Source organism: Fistularia commersonii, chromosome 3, assembly GCF_037954325.1.
Source record: "Fistularia commersonii isolate RoL2024-O1a breed Wild chromosome 3, RoL_Fcom_v1.0, whole genome shotgun sequence".
Taxonomy (NCBI): domain Eukaryota; kingdom Metazoa; phylum Chordata; class Actinopteri; order Syngnathiformes; family Fistulariidae; genus Fistularia; species Fistularia commersonii.
The window spans coordinates 6,578,876-6,596,667 of record NC_141286.1 but is presented as its reverse complement, the minus strand read 5'-3'; the positions used below and the strand labels follow the sequence as shown (position 1 = coordinate 6,596,667).

The 17,792-nt window shown below is 40.7% G+C and overlaps 2 protein-coding genes across 3 annotated transcripts; one reads left to right on the top strand and one right to left on the bottom strand.

Moving 5' to 3' along the window:
* The first annotated feature begins 4,657 nt into the window (after nt 1–4,657).
* Nucleotides 4,658–12,684, top strand: LOC147235349 (protein NipSnap homolog 2-like). The gene is made up of 10 exons (XM_086142974.1): nt 4,658–4,761; nt 5,401–5,540; nt 5,617–5,662; nt 6,057–6,151; nt 7,581–7,651; nt 7,736–7,876; nt 9,129–9,160; nt 10,693–10,787; nt 11,347–11,430; nt 11,645–12,684. Exons 1-10 carry the CDS (start codon nt 4,670–4,672, stop codon nt 11,707–11,709), a joined length of 861 nt encoding a protein of 286 aa, XP_085999100.1. The 5' UTR covers nt 4,658–4,669; the 3' UTR covers nt 11,710–12,684.
* On the bottom strand, nt 12,685–17,400 carry psph (phosphoserine phosphatase). 2 transcript variants are annotated; one of them, XM_086142995.1, is made up of 6 exons: nt 17,292–17,400; nt 16,453–16,596; nt 16,234–16,368; nt 14,235–14,380; nt 13,383–13,531; nt 12,685–13,269 (listed from the first exon to the last, which is right to left on the bottom strand). In XM_086142995.1, exons 2-6 carry the CDS (start codon nt 16,590–16,592, stop codon nt 13,159–13,161), a joined length of 681 nt encoding a protein of 226 aa, XP_085999121.1. In that variant the 5' UTR covers nt 16,593–16,596; nt 17,292–17,400; the 3' UTR covers nt 12,685–13,158. The 2 variants fall into 2 exon arrangements, with proteins under 2 accessions (XP_085999121.1, XP_085999112.1); XM_086142986.1 differs by lacking the exon at nt 17,292–17,400 and adding an exon at nt 17,163–17,283.
* Nucleotides 17,401–17,792: the final 392 nt, after the last annotated feature.

The following is a 17,792-nucleotide window of genomic DNA, read 5'->3' as shown; positions in this document are numbered from 1 at the left end:
GTTTCTCCCAAAGCCAAGTGGGCTTTGGGAATATGGTCCCTGTTAGCTTCATAGTCACTCTGTCAAATAATAAATCAATCTCAACTGTGCTGAATTCCTCCATGGCTGCAACCCCATCACCCTCTCTATCATCCACGTGTGACTGGATATTAAGTTCTCATGTGCTCCTCCTGAAGGTCTCATGACACAGAAGAAGAATATGAGGTCGTGACTTCCCTGCAGGACCAGCAATTATATTTTGGACGAAGGGGAAAGTGCCTGTCAGGACCACGATGGTGCTCCAGGAGACAACAGGTGCTGCGAGTCATATGGTTACTTATGGTATATAATTAACTACTTGTATGTATATTGTTTTATCATGCTTCTTCTAGTCTGTCTCTTTTATCAAGGCTAATAAAGAAGAAGGATTAATTCCATTTACAAGTTACCAGAACTCAGCTCAGATGTTCATCTTCAAGTGTTTTACAAATGTCTTCAATAGCCTTACGTGACTAAATAAAACATCCAATTCTGAGATGTCCTGGTCTGCCTCACTTCATTTATGATTTGTAAAAAAAAAAACAGCCACACACCAAACAGATCTTTTTGAACAAAGTTGGCCAGAACACACCCGATAACAATGAGAGAATGTCTGGACCACCAATCAGACAGACAAAAACCGCGAATGAACAACCAAGAATAAGAAAATGCGTGATACTGTGCCGACACTCAGAGCAACGTGTATTTTCACACCTTGCTGCCACCATTCATGTGTGTTTTTTATGGCGTGGCGTCCGTCATTCTCACCCATCGACCTCCAGTCGGACGGATGTCACACTAAATCCTCCATGCCGGTGACGACAGGATGTACCCGCGTGCAAAAACCTTAGAAAGCAGCAGAGCAGTTGGAAAAAATGCCAGACAAATCTACAGAATGATGTGAAAAAAAAAAGAAAGAAAAAAAAAGATTTCAGCACATTCTTCCGATTGCCAGGCTGTTTCTCAATACGTGTGCCGAGATGGATCTTCAAGTTTTATTTACCAAGGAAATCAAATTGAGATTAAGATTCCTTTCGCAAATGAAATCCAAGAGTAGAAAACGTTAACAAATGGTCTCAATAAGACATTTAGCTGCCCAAAAGAGATCATCACCACAAACCATGAGTGATCAATCTGTTGGTTTTCAACTTCAAGTCATGTTTTATGAAACATACCAAAATGATCTGCAACCCACTCATCAAACTGTTTTTTTTCCTTTCGTGACAGTAAGTTTAATATCTTTAGGCTATGGACATTTGTGGGCAGTAGAGCATTGATGTTTTCACCCGTTTTGTGGCATTTCAGAGGCTGATAGATCAATCAGTTGATCAAAATTGAAAGTAAATGTTGGTCGCAGCCACACAGAAACACCCATTTAAACAATCTCAAAAAAAAAATAGACAGTGCATAGGACTACGCCAAGAAATCATTAAAAAAAAAAAACAACAACACACGACTAGACACATCCCTGTAAATGTGTGATTGGCATGAATATTTGCATGAAAAAAAAGAAAATGTTTGAAAAGAAAAGAGAGCAATTCTTGGATCTGCCTTAAACATCAAGGCTTTGCTCAACTCCTCCACCGAGTTTTATGTAGATCGGCCTCTGTCGTAATTTTGTAGCATAAGTGTGCTGACAGTGTGCTGACAGACAAACAAACGGACCAGCAGATGCTGATAAAACTTGAAGGAGGTAATAGCTGATATAATGCAAGTGTAATTCAAGTCCCAGACTGAATGTCTTGCACTCGTGCTTCAGTTGAGCCCAGCTGTAATAAAAAAAAAACAAAAAAAAAAAAAACACAAGTCCTCCATGTATTCCCTTTGTGTCGGAATTTTTTCACAGCAAACATCTCCGTTGTCACTGATATTACCAACAAACTGGACGAGCGATTATTTTGATATCTGTAAAATATGCGTTGCGCTTTTTAATTCACAAGAAGTCGGTGTTTGAAATATTTTCCGGTGCATGTGTGAGGTCCAAGACTGGATCACTGAAGCTTCTCTTGTGTTAAAATAAAAGGGAACTGGTGATTTCCAGCGGCTGGTTTGGACTCTGAGCTCTGTTATCTTCTGCTGTATTCAAAGAATTACCTTGTGTTATATTCGGTTTAGTTTAACACCAGAGTCAATGTTAAGTTTGATGGTCCCCGGACTATTTGTCTATACTTGTGTTTCATCAGAATTCACTGCACAGAGATGCCTTCAAGTAACACTGATCATCCATTGAGTCACAGCATCCCCTTCTGGGCAACTTGGTTATTTTTTCAAGGAGATATTTCTCATAAGTAGATGTTTGCTTTTCTTATTTCAATTTTTTTTTTTTTTTTTATTTATTACATAAATATTTGTGACCATAATCACGTACATGCTCTGACGACGAGCACCGTCAGAATCCTTAATGTCACAATCATGAAATTAAATTATTATCACTGTTTTATTTTGTTCTTGTCAATTCTAAAATTTCAATGTTCTATTTTTACATCAAATATCCGATAGAAGTTTGACTACAAATACTTGCAAATGTTTCTAATGCTATCGATTTTGTTTAGTTACTATTTAAATCCATTTTCCCCTTTCCTTTTAAGCCTGTGAGAGTGATCTCATTCTCTGATGGATTGTTACATACATCACTTTGTCCAAAGTCATTGTGATTTTAGCAGATCCAAGATTTCTTTTTATGACTTCATCATCCCATTAAATGGAAATATTCTACATTGTGTACCGTTTTTATTCACATACTCCCACTTCAAGCTGACATATTTCATAAACTGTACAGGCTTCGCAATCTCTATGACAACTAACAATAATTTTGGTTGTGTTTAACAAGGTTTGGCTTCACTGACTCATGCCCGGGGCTTTTGATGATGGAGGAACGCCAAAATGTCGTGTTCTAACTATATTCAAGGGATTCCAGGGGAAAATTGTACACACAGACACAGTTGAGTGAGTCCCATGAGCAGACAGCCAAAGATTTGCAGGGCACCTTTGAAATAATATGCAATTTCATAGGGGACATGACATAGTTGGAAGAGTTGTGTAAGTGTTATTAAATCATAGAAAAAAACACAGTGCTTATTATCACACGCATACACATACATACAAACACACACACGTAAGCACTCGCTCTCTCACACACACATAGACACACATGAACACAACCAGGTTATATTCTGATACTTTTTAAAAATTTTAACTTGATCATTTCAATTTGCTCATATTGCGATGATCTGACGTGCACATCAAGATGTTGGATAATTTTATATAATTTTTCTGTTCTTCGTTGCAAATAAAGAATTTTTCGATACCATTGAATTTTTAAATAGTTTACATACTTGAATTAATACAATGTGAAGGTAACAAAATTCATTAAAGCCGTCACAACCAAATGCATTTTGCAAGCTTTCAATGCACGTTAAAACACCTGCATGTGCTTTAAACAAACAACAATTCAGATCTCTGTTTATAGATATTTGCACCATTTAAAAGAAGCCTGGGCAATCTGATTTTTGCAGAACGTTTATTTTATCTTGCTGGTATATAAAAATATTAATATTTGCAATGGGGTTTAGATATTTTTGTTTGTTATCTAGTATCATTCGTATGAATCCAAGACTGGCAAGTGGTTTTATTATTTTTGTCCTAATTACAACATACGGCAGTGTATCAAAAAGCAAAATACACTTCAGCTCATCAGACACTTGTGATTTAATTTTTTTTTGTATGTTGTTATATATTAAACCAATGATTTTGTGTGTGTGTGTGTGTGCGTGGGGGGGTGTTACTCGAACAGGTGACAAGGATGCAGGCGTAATAAATTGCAGGTGTAGTGACTTTGGGATGAACTGAGAATTATGTTGGTTGGAATACACCACAGAGAGGAAGATGCTGAGGTTCTCTTTGGGTGTGATGAGGATGGATGTAAGGATTAGAATTAGGATTAGGATTAGGTCAGTGGTTCTTATCCAGTGGTTCAATCGCACCCCAGTGAGTCAGTTTCAGGGGTTTGGCAAAGGTCAAGACACACACCCGACTCCTATAATTTGTGATGACACGCCCCGCTTGGCCATTACTGGCTGCAGGTGATCACGCTACATAGGTGAAGCAGCGCATTTCTGAACTGGTCTCTCAAAGGCAACAGCAGAAGTCACATTGATTTGCACTAAGAATTCATTGTTATGTTTTTGTTTTTGTGTGAAAATCATGTTTTGCTGGTTTTGTTCTTTGCACACGGTGGTGTTGATGCATGATTCATTGTGTGCACCAGTAAAACAAATACCTATGCCTTGAATTTGAAAACATCATCATATTTTATTTTTCCAATAAAGAAGGTTTCGGTGAAGGCGTGTATGAAATTGGTGGGGTTTTCAGTACCTCAAACAAGGTTAAGAACCAGTAAATTGGATACTGTGGCAATCCCCTGAAGTTGGTTGAAAGAATTCATCGTCAGAATATTTAAGAAAAAATTATTTAAATGGACATCAAACTACATTTGTTCGTTTATTAAAAGTACTCCGAAGTAACTACACCCAATAAGTAGAATCTGCATCCAGTGAGTGGAATCCAGCTCCAATGTGAGCGCTGTGATGCTACAGCGCCGCCTAGTGGCCAGACCGGGGAACAGCGTCCGCTCAGTGTGCCCCAGTTGAAGATGGCGACTGGAGTCCTTCAGAGAGTGAGCGGCGGCTTGGGTCGCGTCGGGAGCGGAGCCCACCCTGCCGGACAGCTGGTCGTCTTGAGCAGGTCGGCTTTGAATAAGTGTGCATGTTCAGCTTTCACCTGTGTAATTTTTAATGTTGTACAGGCTTTTTTCCCCCCCTTACATTTCCATCCGGAGGACTCATTGGTTGTGATGAGCCCGAGCAAGCTAGCCCTTGCCAATGCTAGCATGAGTAGCCTACATCATTAACTAACCGACAAGGTACCTGCCCCTTAAATAAATGTTTATTCATTCGTATTAAATATTACCTCTGTGTTTTCGCTGGTGAAAGTGAAACGTTGCACTTTATTGAAAACATGACAGGGATCCTATCCTATGTTCAAGGTCAATTTAGCACTTTATTCCAGAATGTTGTTATTTGCCCATGTGTTATAAACCACAGATGCAATAACATGACATTCCAGTATCTATATTCTAACTGCATTATTTTCAGTGTTACTCCATCATCATGCTTCAGACTGGCATGTAGATGTTTTTGGTTTGATGATATGCTCATATATTCTGCAGCATCTTTATCTTGTAAATGAATCACCCAATTGAAGGACATGTTGTGCTGTATCTTTGCGAAGACGTAAGAACAAACTGATCAGGAATATTATCTTGTTAGAGAAACCTCTATCCCGTATTCACTAACATGGACATGTCTATTTTTTTTTTTCCAGGGGCTTTTCGGCATCATGCAGCAGAAATAGAGAAGACAGCTGGTTCAAGTCACTCTTTGTTAGGAAAGTCGATCCTAGGAAAGACGCACATTCCAACCTTCTGACCAAAAATGAGGAGAGCAACCTGTACAAAATTCAGTGTAAGTCACACATGGTATATTTTTAATTTTTCAAATCATTTAGCGTGAGATTCATTAGATGTGACCTTTTTTCCAGTCCATAATGTCAAGCCTGAGTGCCTGGACGCATACAACAAACTATGGTAAGGGTTATTTATCATAATGTGTCATCCAAATAACTGCAGGATATTACTGACTAGTGATGCAGCAAATGTGGCCGTGTTACTGAACAGAACAAGTGACTGTTGTTGGGTCAGTAAAAAATAATTAGAGCAGTCTATTCTTGTAAGGGAGTGACTGACAGGCGTGGCTTCAGTCATTCATAAAGCAACCTCGCCAATGCCAAAGATGTCAGCAGACCATCTACATGTTGCTAATTTGGGGTTCGTAACATTAAACCAGAGGCATGTGAGCAGGAAGCTTGTGAGCTTGTGATTGTGATTTGTAGTGTTTAAGTTAATTGCTACCGAGCAGCATATTTTAACTCTGTTATCTGCAGATTAACTGCATGTCGATGTTGTATCTCGTTCTTCTCAGTGAGGAAGTTCTGCCCTCCATCCATGCCGATAAGTACTACCCCTGTGAGCTGGTGGGCACCTGGAATACCTGGTATGGAGAACAAGACCAGGCCGGTAGGACTGCTAAAATCAAAACACAGTCATTTGTAGTCCAATGTACTATTAATGGATCCTGAATTATTAGGCTTGATATTGGCTATAAATCAGGGTTGTGATAATATACTGATTAAATCATACTTATGAAAAACACGATCAATGAATGATAGTTGTAATCAATATATAAGTATATTGCATTGATATTACACATATATATGTGTATTGTCAATGTTATCTTACTTGTTCTAATACCCTTTCACTCAAAATGAAGATTGGCTTTGTTTAAGTTAAAATGCTTTATTAATTTCAAATATCTTTTTGGTTGAATATTAGAGTGATATGTTGGGAGATATTTTAATTTTGTCAATGAACCTTTTTTCAGTCCATAGTTTCCGCTAGTCCCTGAACGCTACCCAACGTGCACTTTTTTCCCCAACTGCAGCACAGCCATAGAAAGTCTACCTGAAAGTGAAACAGTGTTTTGAAATTCTTTAAAAATATAACTTTAAATGTAATACATTTTGAATGTTTTTGCTCATTAATCAGTTCCCTGCGGTTTACTACAGTGATAGTACACATAACATCAGCAGCAATAATTATGTTACATTAGATCACAAAAATCCTCCAAATGTTTTATTTTATTGTACTTGGAACTGACACAAGTATTGATGGACGTCTTCCACTAGCGTCTTCATCATGACCTTTCAAATACACTTGGGAAAAAAAATAGTACCATAATTTCCAGACTATTAGCAACTACCTTTTCACATGCTTTGAACACTGCGGCTTAAACAATGATGAAGCTAATCTATGATGTACTTCATGCCAGAAAAATATTTAGCCTCGTCAGATCGGACCAATGAAATTTGACATGGACGCCGCAGAATACACACTTGTGGTTTGGTCAACTGGCATTGAAAGGGACAACCAAAGAGAGACCAAGGAAGTGTGTGATAGAGGAATTCTGAGATGTTTAAATCCGACACTGAAGACGACGACTTTAGTGTTTTCAGTGCGCAGAATAAAGATGAACATGGCGATCAATGACTTTTCCTGGTGGGCTACTGTATTTTTTTTAATTTTTTTTTTTTATCGGACGCGTGAAAGACACTGTTCGGAAAAAATACATTTATGGTACATATTTCAAGTTACAAAATGTAAATATAAATGTAAATATATCATGTTACAAGTGGACACCTGCGGCTTATAGACAAGTGCGGCCTATATATGTACTTTTTTTTTCTTTTCAAATATAGTCAGTGTGGCTTGTATTCAGTTGCACTCAGGAATCTGAAAATTATGGTTATGGGCACCACATCTGAGTAAATGTGGAAGATTGATTATGTATCAAATGCAGAGACTGTTGGGCTTGTTGTTTTACCATAACATCAGACGGTCCCTGGAACCTTAATGTGGATTTTTGATCCACTTTATTTTTTTCCTTCAGTTCATCTGTGGCGTTACAGGGGAGGTTACCCGGCTCTGACCGAGGTGATGAACAAATTACGGCAGAACAAGGTGAGACCCCGTCCAATCCCACCTTTGGCTCACCGGTGTCACTATGTGAACCGTAAATGTTTCAACAAGTGTGTCCACTGGCAGGAGTTCACCGAGTACAGGAAGGAGCGCGGTAAAATGCTGCTGTCTCGCAGGAACCAGCTCCTGCTGGAATTCAGTTTTTGGAACGAGCCGGTACCCAGAGAGGGTCCCAATGTCTACGAGCTCAGATCCTATCAGCTCAGGGTGAGTGGGTTTACTCTTTTAGTACCAGTAATACTTTAAATGCTTGGGGTCAATCAGATAGGGAGGTGGTAGGTTGGAGTCTTAGACACCGCTAACACTCTTTTCCCACATTTAAAGGTGTGTTTCCTAAAATTTGATAATCTGCCCAAAACAGAATTAACACTGAAATACTGTTGAAAACTGTTGCTTGTCAAACAAGCCTTTTATTTTTTTTGTCAAGTTCAGTTGTTGATTAATTTTTTAAAAATTCCTGCTTGACTTTCCAAAATGAAAACGTTCTTGTCTTGTGACATCACAAACAAAACATACAGTCTTAAGTGAGAATGACCAGATAGTCATCAATATACATTGATCGCTGTGATTAAAAAGGAATTCAGCAATTTATTTTTCATAATTTCATTTATAGTAACAATTTAGAAAGCTTTTAGCATGTTGAAAAGTGCCTCTTTTGGACGCCACTTTAAATCTCCCTCGTTCCAATGTATCATTATTTTATCTGTCCATCGTGACTGAGTCACTGGTCTGCTTGTCCCATTTCCAAAAATATGTCATTACGTAAAAATGCCTTGTGGCTGAATAATTTGTCCAGAGGAGTTGGAAAATTGTCAGGAGGGCGCAAAAAGTAAAACGTAGGCCCGCTGCAGATGACCACAGCATCACATAGTGGACGTGTCCGGTACCACTGCCGAGTAGCCAAGCTCAGTAAGGGAGGTCAGAGAAGGAGAACGTCACTCTTCCACTTCCCCCCATTACGATAACGATGTTTCGGTCACATGCAGCCCGGAAAACTACCCCGCCATTCATTCTGTCATTCAGAATACAGACTTCTCATACATGTTGCATGCTTGTATAGACTCGTGGATGCAATTGTCTGCCCGAGCTTGTTTGGTGTGGCTAAACCGTCAAAGAGCTCTAAGCCCTGGTTCATAATACTCCAAATTCCTGATCCTGCAGATTATATTGTGTTTTCTAATCTGATCACTCAAGTTTCTCTTGTTCGGGGTTTCCCTGCAGTTATCACTCTTAAGCTTAAACATCCAAGCTTATGATAAAAAGAAAAAAAAATTTAAAAAAAGCAATTGGGTGCAGATTTTATCATGACTTTTCCTCACAATGATGAAACACTTACATCACAAACTGTTCCTCCAGAAACAAGAAGGAAGGGTCATACCCATTTTTGAAGTTTGGCCAGCTCTTAAAAAGTACAATATTTTGTTGTAATAGATAACTCTTTGTTTTCTTTCCTACACAGCCAGGAACCATGATCGAGTGGGGTAATTACTGGTAAGGCAGCGCAAATTCATTTGACTCCCTCAAGTGTGATCACAGAACAGTCGCACTACGTGACACACCATCATTAATAACAGCGATTCCACAGAGGGGGACTATTCTCGACGCTGTCGTGCACTTGGGCCAAGATTTTTTTTATATTCAGCTGCACATTTCATGGCCACACGGTGTCTTGAAACGACTCGGGCAGTGTTCAGCACTCGGGCAGACAGAGGCGGCATTTATCAGTTTGACTGTAATTGATTGGAACGAGGTGAACTGAACTTTCCGTACCCCGCGCTTTCCACAGCGGGGCGTTTCATGTCTCCCTGCTTGTTTTTTCACAATGAGAGACGCTTTCTCCACATCAGTCACTCGCAGTTTCTAAAAGTATGTGTGCGCTTCTCTGCCCAGTTCCCCAGCGACAGGGAGGTGGGATTCCTCCCTGTGTATTATATTCAAATATTAATGATATTTTAACAGGACAGATTATAAGAAAAAAAAAAACATAATTTATAGGAAAGCTATGGGAAGAATAATCATTGTAATAATCTATGCGCCTAGCTTCAGATTTTTTTTTTTTTTTTTTTTAAATTAAAGCTCTTTTCATACAAAATAAGTCATCGGCAGATAAATGTGGATCTGGGAAATAAAGTAAAGTGACAGTCTTCTTCTTCTTCTTAGTAAGAGTTATAAAATGATTATGAGTGTACCATGAACAGAAATATCTAAATAAGAAGGTTCCCAGCTTAAAACCTAGAAACGATATTGTTACAATCAGATACAGTAATATTACAGATATTATAAAAAGCACAAGCGAAAGCCGTCTGTAAAGAAACCAACTATCCATGTCTTTACATTATAATAACGTGATACTGCCACTGAAATCAACTAATTGAAGACAAATGAGAAGGTCAACATTAACTCTGGCACTTTAAAAAAGTGGACTGGTACACTCAATTCAAGCTTCTTTTTTTAATACAATCCAAATAGGCTTTGAGGGAATTGTTTTCACAAGGCATGAATGCCAGAGATTTCCATTTGTCTGACTTCAAAAGACTTCCCCGGGTCGAAGTCCGGCAACAACGGAGTGACTAAACTGATTTGGAAAAGCTTTAATGACATGAGATGGATTTCCACCTCTGAGGGCCTCATGGTTTCCCTCTTTTCTTACCACATAAAATCCAAACACCCCAGTTCGATTAAAAAGTCATGCTCAAACAGGGATACCTTTTGTTTGTTTCCCATTTCACATTCACGACTGAGCAAACATCTGTAATTACGCAGGTGATACCACACTGTGTAGCAGCTCACAGCAGCAAGCCTCCAGAATGAACGGTTATGTATCATGGAATTAGATTTAATTACAGTGTTTTAATACAAAACAATCCACCCAATCAGTTCTCTTGTTTCCGGGTCGTTCGACAAATGTAGTGTGTTACACAGCTAATCTTGGAAGTTGTCGTCTCCGACAAAATCAAAATTTGCTCCCGGGTTGTTGTTCTCGTAATTTTTCTGGCTGTGACTGACACTGGCGCTGTCTGCAGGGCTCGGGCCATCGGATACCGCCAGCACAACAGGGAAGCCGTCGGAGGCTTTTTCTCCCAGATTGGCAGTCTCTACATGGTCCACCACCTCTGGGGTAAAGTCTGATATCTGCCTCATGCAGAAGTCACATGAAATTGATCAGACTGCTTTATTCCTCCCCCCGGCCGCTCTCGGTCATCATAAGTTTACTCTTGTGTTTTGAATTTTGTCAAGTAATGTATTTTTCATAATGTGCTTCCTTCATTGGAAGCTGCACCAATTGATGCACCATGTTATCAGTTAAAATTGGGTCAGGGTCCTATTAAATATTGTTCATCTTATCACAGCGTAACATTTTTAAAAACATGTGTGACGCTTTATTTTATTTGTGACCCCTGCTGACCTTTGTTTTTAATGATCAAGTTTTTTTGCCTAGTTCCAGTAAAAGTGATATGTCAGTAGCAGGGAGGAAAATGAAAACCCTCATTTCAATTCCCCTCATGAGCCATCCCAGCGCTGTCCTTAACATCCATGGCCAATGACTATCTCAAATTCATTTTCATCTGGCATGAAAAGTGAAATTCAAACGCAATTGACCATTCCTGCTTCAACAATGAAAACGTGGCATCACATGCCAGATTGGCAGCACTGAGCACGATTTTTGCTGTTTGCAGCCTACAAAGACCTTCAGTCGAGAGAGGACACGAGGAACGGCGCCTGGCAGGAGGAAGGCTGGCATGAGGCGGTGTATTACACAGGTGAAAAACACACATTAAGCAGGGAGTGAATCAAAACTGTTCACTTCCCTCAGTGTGTTCTCTCACACCCTCTGTCTTGCAACAGCAAGTCCTACTCTGCTCCGTTCACCTCTCTGACTTCACTGCAATGCAAATCAATACTAGAAAAAAACTTTGAACAGTCCAGCCAAAGAAAATCATTCCTGCAACTTGTTGTGTTTGCAACTCTCTGCAGTTCCTCTTATTCAGCATATGGATTCCCGGATCATGATCCCGACAAAGGCGTCCCCTCTGCAGTGAGAAGATGAGCCGCTCGCACCCTTTCGAATGTTACATCCTGCCAGAGCATCACTACGACGATTCCGACTTCCTGTCAGTGCTGCCACACATCCATTCTCTTTTCTGGTGTTTGCATTATTATTATCAATAATTGTTATTTTTGCTATCATCTGAGAAAGTCATTAGGAGAACTCGATGAAAAAGTACCAAGTACTTTCAGCTTTAATGACTTTTTTTCCCCCAGATTTGAAGGAGGATGTGAATTTGGCCAATTTTCAGTCATGACAGTCATTAAACTTCCAACATGCCACTTAAAAACTCCAGAGAGCTTCTCTCTTAAGTTCAGTCAACCAAAGTTACTTGAAAAAGAGCAGCTGTATTGAGTGTGTTTGGACTTATTTGATGATTCTGTGGCTCACTGTATCTTTGACCAGTGTGAATTTTGGAACGTGTGCTTTTAAGGCGTGCTGATAAACTGCACATTACAATTAGCCGCATCCAACGCTGAGTGATCCAAGGAACTCTCTCAAGAAGACACATAACTCATGAAGAGGTTTATCATGTTAGGAAAATATCAACCTTAGAATTTTTATATTAGATTAAAATCTATTATAAATTATTTTTTTGCAGACTACTCGTGTAAGTTACTTGTGGGTTGGTTACTTTTGTGGACATTGTTCTGTTTTCCTGTTGTCATAACGTTGATGTTTTTGCTGTGTTGCACCTTTGGCTTCTACGTGTGAAGAAAGCATGCCTGGTTTTAAAAAAGAAAAGGTTTTTAAATCATGTTTTAGTGGGATATATGATGTACAACGTCACAGAAAAAAACCAGTGTGACGTGGCAGCGAGATGAGTGTGAGGAGGGCAGCACCGCTGCTGCTTATTGTAATTTCTGAATCTATTGTAAAAATGAAAAAGAGCATGTTTTATCTTGTCTTTTGGTGGGCTGATTAAAGGACAAGAACTCCTCAACAGATTAAAGTAGTTCCAGCAATATTTTGATTGCATGTTGTGTTTTAATGCCGATGAATACAGGACTCTGTGCCGCGTGTGTTCACAGTTCTTACTACCCGTACAATGTTAAAATCGTTTCTGTTTCCAGAATTCGAGAAGCCTCTGAAGTGAGAGGTGAGATGTCTGCAAAAAGAAAAACTAAGTCCAGTTGCCACAACAAGATTTCGACAACCATTTCTATTGCGAATTGCACATTCCATTACATGCAGAACTTTAAGCCTGACTAATATATGTGAATGCAAAAGTGCAAAAACACTAAAATCTAACCACCATGTAGATAGTTTTTTTTAGTATCACCTAGTATCAAAATTATGATGGTGAAATTGGTCTCACTATTGTAAACATTTCCTGTAATTATAAAAATCTATTGACAAACATTGGAAAATGCACACTGGATAAAATCAGAGGCACGCCCCTGGGTGCAAGTATAAAATTAGTAACAGTATTCTAACACCTTTAGATCTTCTCCAGCTCCTTCAGCAGCTCTCCAAAGCTTGTGACGTACCATGAGCACATTTCCTTGACCTGCGGTCTGACGACGTTGCCGCCGAAGCCGATGAAAGCACTCTGTATGTGGACAGAGATTAACTTAATGCAGTGTTTCCACGCAAACAACAAAAAACAAAACTGCAACTATGCTGCATGCAAGGCGAGTCAGTTTGGGCCAAGGAAGAGCTTACCGCTGGAGGGCAAGCCTCGAGGTCTGTGGCTCCGTCTCCAATCATCACCACGGTCTTGAAGCCGTAGATCTCCTTCAGCATGCTGATGACTTTCCCTTTACCACCGCTCTCGGCTGTGGGCTGACTTTCGTCGAAGCCGGCGTACTCTCCTGTGCAGTATTTGGGAGGGGAAACATTGTGTTAATGCAAACACCCGAAGCACAGTTCAGCCTGACAGGGCGCTTTTTAAGACATATTCGGCCTTTTGGCAATTTGCCTGTTTGCTGTGTCAAAAGACAAAGTCAAAAAATGAAGGTAAATGTCCTCTAGCTGGACACCTACATCACAGTAGCAGTACCTGTGGTACCGGCACACCATAAAATCGTCAAACACACATTGTGATAACTTCAAACTAGCGTGAGGGTGGGCGTCACTATTTACAGGACTGGTTTGGCAGAATCAAGAGAAACTGGCTTGGTTCACAGGAGGTGGAATTTGAATTTGGTTGATTAGAAGCTGGGCATGTATCACCCCAATGTGATTTGATCTTTGCTAGAATGTGTCTAAACCGGTGGTTGAGTGTTGCGCTCCCGTGAGTTTTGCCCTCCTTATACAAGTTGGCCAGTTTTTGGCCGTGCCCAACGCAGGGCCATGCCACCATGTGTTAAAACAAAACAGCCATTTCCACTTGACTCCACTGACAAAAGCAGTTTCTCATTCTCACAGTCTCTGTCCCTATGGTTATATTAGTAACATATGAGACACAACGAGAATGTGTACAGTTCCTTTGGACGGTCACTGGCCGCAAATGTGCTAATACATATGGATTGTTCCGCGAAAACGGAAGGACATGGCAACAAGTCAGATACTCACCATTGAAGTAGAACTTGAGCCGGTTGGCAAAGACGTGATGTAGGGGGATGTTAAGCTGAGTGGCCACGTGTTCCACGATGCAGCGGAAGCCGCCGGAAATGAGGAATACCTTTATATTGCGCTGGTGAAGATGGTCCACAAGCTCCCTGAGTGCAAACCGAAAGGCCAGTGACAGCAAATTTGGGGCAGCCACCTTCGCCTCCATGGTAACAACAGTCTCATAGTGCCTGACATGAGCGTATGAATCTTTTTGGAGCGTGTAGTTTACAGAACTTTGCAGAGGAAAATTGCTACGAAGAAGGACCCATTTGAATGTGATTTGAGGGACAGCCGTCTGAAAAGGTACCTGCTGTGAAACCAGAGCAGCTTTTTCGCCGAGTCAGTAGAAACCGTGCTTGCAGTTAACAGGTTCTACCTCAGTTCCTTGTGCTGAGGGCCAGAGAATTACGCTTCCTGAAACCCCATGACTTTTCCTCAGGGTTTCACATTTTTATTACCAAATTCGAATATGAACAACCCCAGGCTACAAATTACATCTAATAGGTAAAGGACAAATGCAGTAGTACTTGTTCCGATTGATGCACAATAACTCAGTAGGGACATTCTTTCGGCAAATGGATATCTGTTCTATATGGTTCCCAATTTACATTTGGCAGACACCTTTCATTTCATTTGTTTTCCCTTTGAAAAGTAATTGTGGTGTTAGTGTGAGCAGATCTTCAGTATTTAACAAGGGAATCGAAAGCTAATTGGTTGTGCTCCTAGTCATTTCGGAGGAGGAGCAATTTTGATTTATTTTAGAAACGCCACCCACTGTTGTGTGTTTTCCACAAAAAATGATCAAAAAAGTTGGGAAAGGGGTCATTTTAGGTCAAATTAGAGAGGAAGTGCCCCCTCCCATCCCTTCCTCCACAACAGACTCCCCAAAGGAGCTCTGGGGGGGAATAAAGCACCTCATGCGAATAATAAAAGACTAACAACAAAAAAAACGTATTGGGAGGTGTGATCAGACCAAGCCCTCCCTAACAAACACAGCAGATTAAAACAAAAAAAAAATCAGTCATGGTCTCGAATGGTTTCAGTGTAAAAGGCTGTAAAAAAAAAAAAAAAAAAAAAAACAGAAAACTCCTCTCACCATCTGATCGTTATTGAAATGAATCAAACGCTGTGAATGAATACACTTCGCCTCCCTTTTATAAAAAGGGAAAGCTTTTTGTGACCGAGCTGCACTGCGGACGGACAATTTGGAATAACCAGGTCACAATGAGTGTAGTGTCGAGATGTCATTTTGCACCCCAAGACAAAATGAGATGCATTGTTTGATCGCATACTTGGCAGTTGTTTTGTCCAAGTTTCCACTGTTAAAAGCCCTACAAGCAAGAGGAATACTGTTGTTTTGGTCTTTTTTTTTTTTTGCATAACCTTCTTTTAAAACACAAACAAATAACCCACATACAGTTTCATTCTGCCGCTGGACTTCACACAATGCCTGACCTTTCTTTCCGTTCACCATAGTGAATTCTCTGGTCCATGTGCCATGTATGGGGGTTCTACTTGTGCAGAACTACAAGTTACACGAGGTCGGGTTGCACGGAGAAGAAAAACAAAACAAAAACACATTACGATGCTGGGACCATATTTCCTATGTCAGAAAATCACATTACAGATCCACAACATAAATGCATTAATGGAAAACTTACAGCTGATATAATTTCATTTTTATTTCTGGCCAATTTCAATCTGAATCACAGATTCTTTCTTATTGCACTGCGTTAGTAAATCAATTTCAACATAGGAGGTGCGAGAAGATATCGATCCCTGTCAGACAATAAGCTTGTGAATCTCTTTTTAGAGGATAAAATGGCGAGGAAAATATTCAAGACATATTTCCAGTCAATAATACATCACTCAGCCTTTCAAACATTTGACTACCCCCAATAATAGTGAATTTGTTGGTAAATGTAACAGATCTGGGCATGAGGGAGCTGGTTTCACCTACCTGATGCCTGGGGTGAGCTGAGGCGGGTGGTCCGTGATCAGTTTGTTCACTTGTTCTCTGGAACACCGGATGATGGAGAGACGTTCGGTCAGGGCGGTCTTAAAGGTCACTGATCCACCCATGGCTTTTCGGGTCCTGTCATGAGTACACACCAAAATGAATATTCGATTAGTCTGCATTTTCTTTTGTCCTTTACACACCTGGCGCATGAACACCTACATTTCGGTGACCGCGTCCCCTACGCCACAGAACTTGGCGAGCTCATCGATGCCCTCCTCTTTGATGACAGTGCTGTCCACGTCAAAGCAGATGGCTTCTGCCCTCCGAAAGAGCTCCTTTGTCTGGGACAGGGTCGTCATGGTGCTGCAGAAAGAGGAGATACAGGTTGAAAGCAAAAGTGTCTTGTTGGGTTGCAGGGTTAAGAGCGGTTGGACATACAGTACATTTGCAGCCCCATCAAGTCACGTGACAGGAAGGTCATCTGCATCAGGGCTAAAAAAAACTAAACGTGATCTCTGATGCTCAAACTCATTGTACAACTAAGCCCGGCATGCAGGGAATGTCTTGCATGCACTAAAACTGCAAACACATTTTTTCCTTTCATGAAAAGTAGAAACCCCGCCCCCCCCTCCCCTATGTTTCTGCAACGACGGTGCCTATGTTATATAAATTTGAAAAAAAAAAAAAAAAAAAGTTACATAAATCTTCAACCCAAAAAGAAAACACATGTGAGACACGGGTGGACATCCCCTCGCTGTGTTGCGTCACCCCCCGGCACTCCACTCGGGCTGACAGAAGCCGCAAGATGAACGTCCACGGACGGTCGGAGTGAAAAGACGAGCCGAAGCTCGGCTCCCTGCCCCCTCCGCGGGGCCGGCAGGCGGATGTGGCCGGAGACACGACTCGTGACCGTAAGAAAAAGCTGTTACCTGTCCATCCTCCGTCTCGACCGTTGGTCTTATTTGGCGGCTGTTTAAGAAATACCGAAACGGTTTCTCGAAATATAACCAAGGAAAAAGAGTTTTCGGAATATTCGTTGTTTGTCTTACGTTACTTACCGGTTGTACCGGCTTTCGGAAAGGCACTGGCAGTGAATTTGGCATTGACGGAGTCGAGGGAACCGATAGAGTGGAACGAGAATAGGAGGAGGGCCGCCGGATGAGCAGCCAATCAGAATGAAGCGTGCGGCGAATCGCCGCCCACCGGAACCGCTCTGAGACGGATACCTCCGCCAACCGCGTACCGCTGCGCACCGTGAAGATGGATCCACTCTGGTTTCTCCAATCAAGTGTCCTCGCTGCCGTTGCTTCGCTAATCACTAATCAGTCATCGAACGCCGTTTGAAATCGATTCGGTCCTTGAATGCTTCTTTTAACTGGGCTCAGAATGTGAGAAACAAAAGCAACATTGACATGTTTGACTTGCGAAAAAAATGAAAAAATAGATATGTATAATGCATATAAATATATATGTATAAGCATTGTTGTCGGATCATATTTTTATGAGTCATATCCAAGACATGCTACATATTCTCCGACTTAATTAGCAGTGTTATTTGA

Bases quoted from the DNA above. Each gene is read 5' to 3' on its own strand.
- psph (XM_086142986.1), bottom strand. The intron at 16,369-16,452 runs GTAGGTGTTCAT...TACTCATGACAG, and splicing joins GGGGACGCGGTCACCGAAAT to GACCCGAAAAGCCATGGGTG. The intron at 13,270-13,382 runs GTAAGCTCTTCC...GTCCACATACAG, and splicing joins TCGAGGCTTGCCCTCCAGCG to AGTGCTTTCATCGGCTTCGG.
- LOC147235349 (XM_086142974.1), top strand. From the start codon at position 4,670: ATGGCGACTGGAGTCCTTCAGAGAGTGAGCGGCGGCTTGGGTCGCGTC. The intron at 7,652-7,735 runs GTGAGACCCCGT...GTCCACTGGCAG, and splicing joins ACAAATTACGGCAGAACAAG to GAGTTCACCGAGTACAGGAA. The intron at 11,431-11,644 runs GTGAAAAACACA...AACTCTCTGCAG, and splicing joins TGAGGCGGTGTATTACACAG to TTCCTCTTATTCAGCATATG.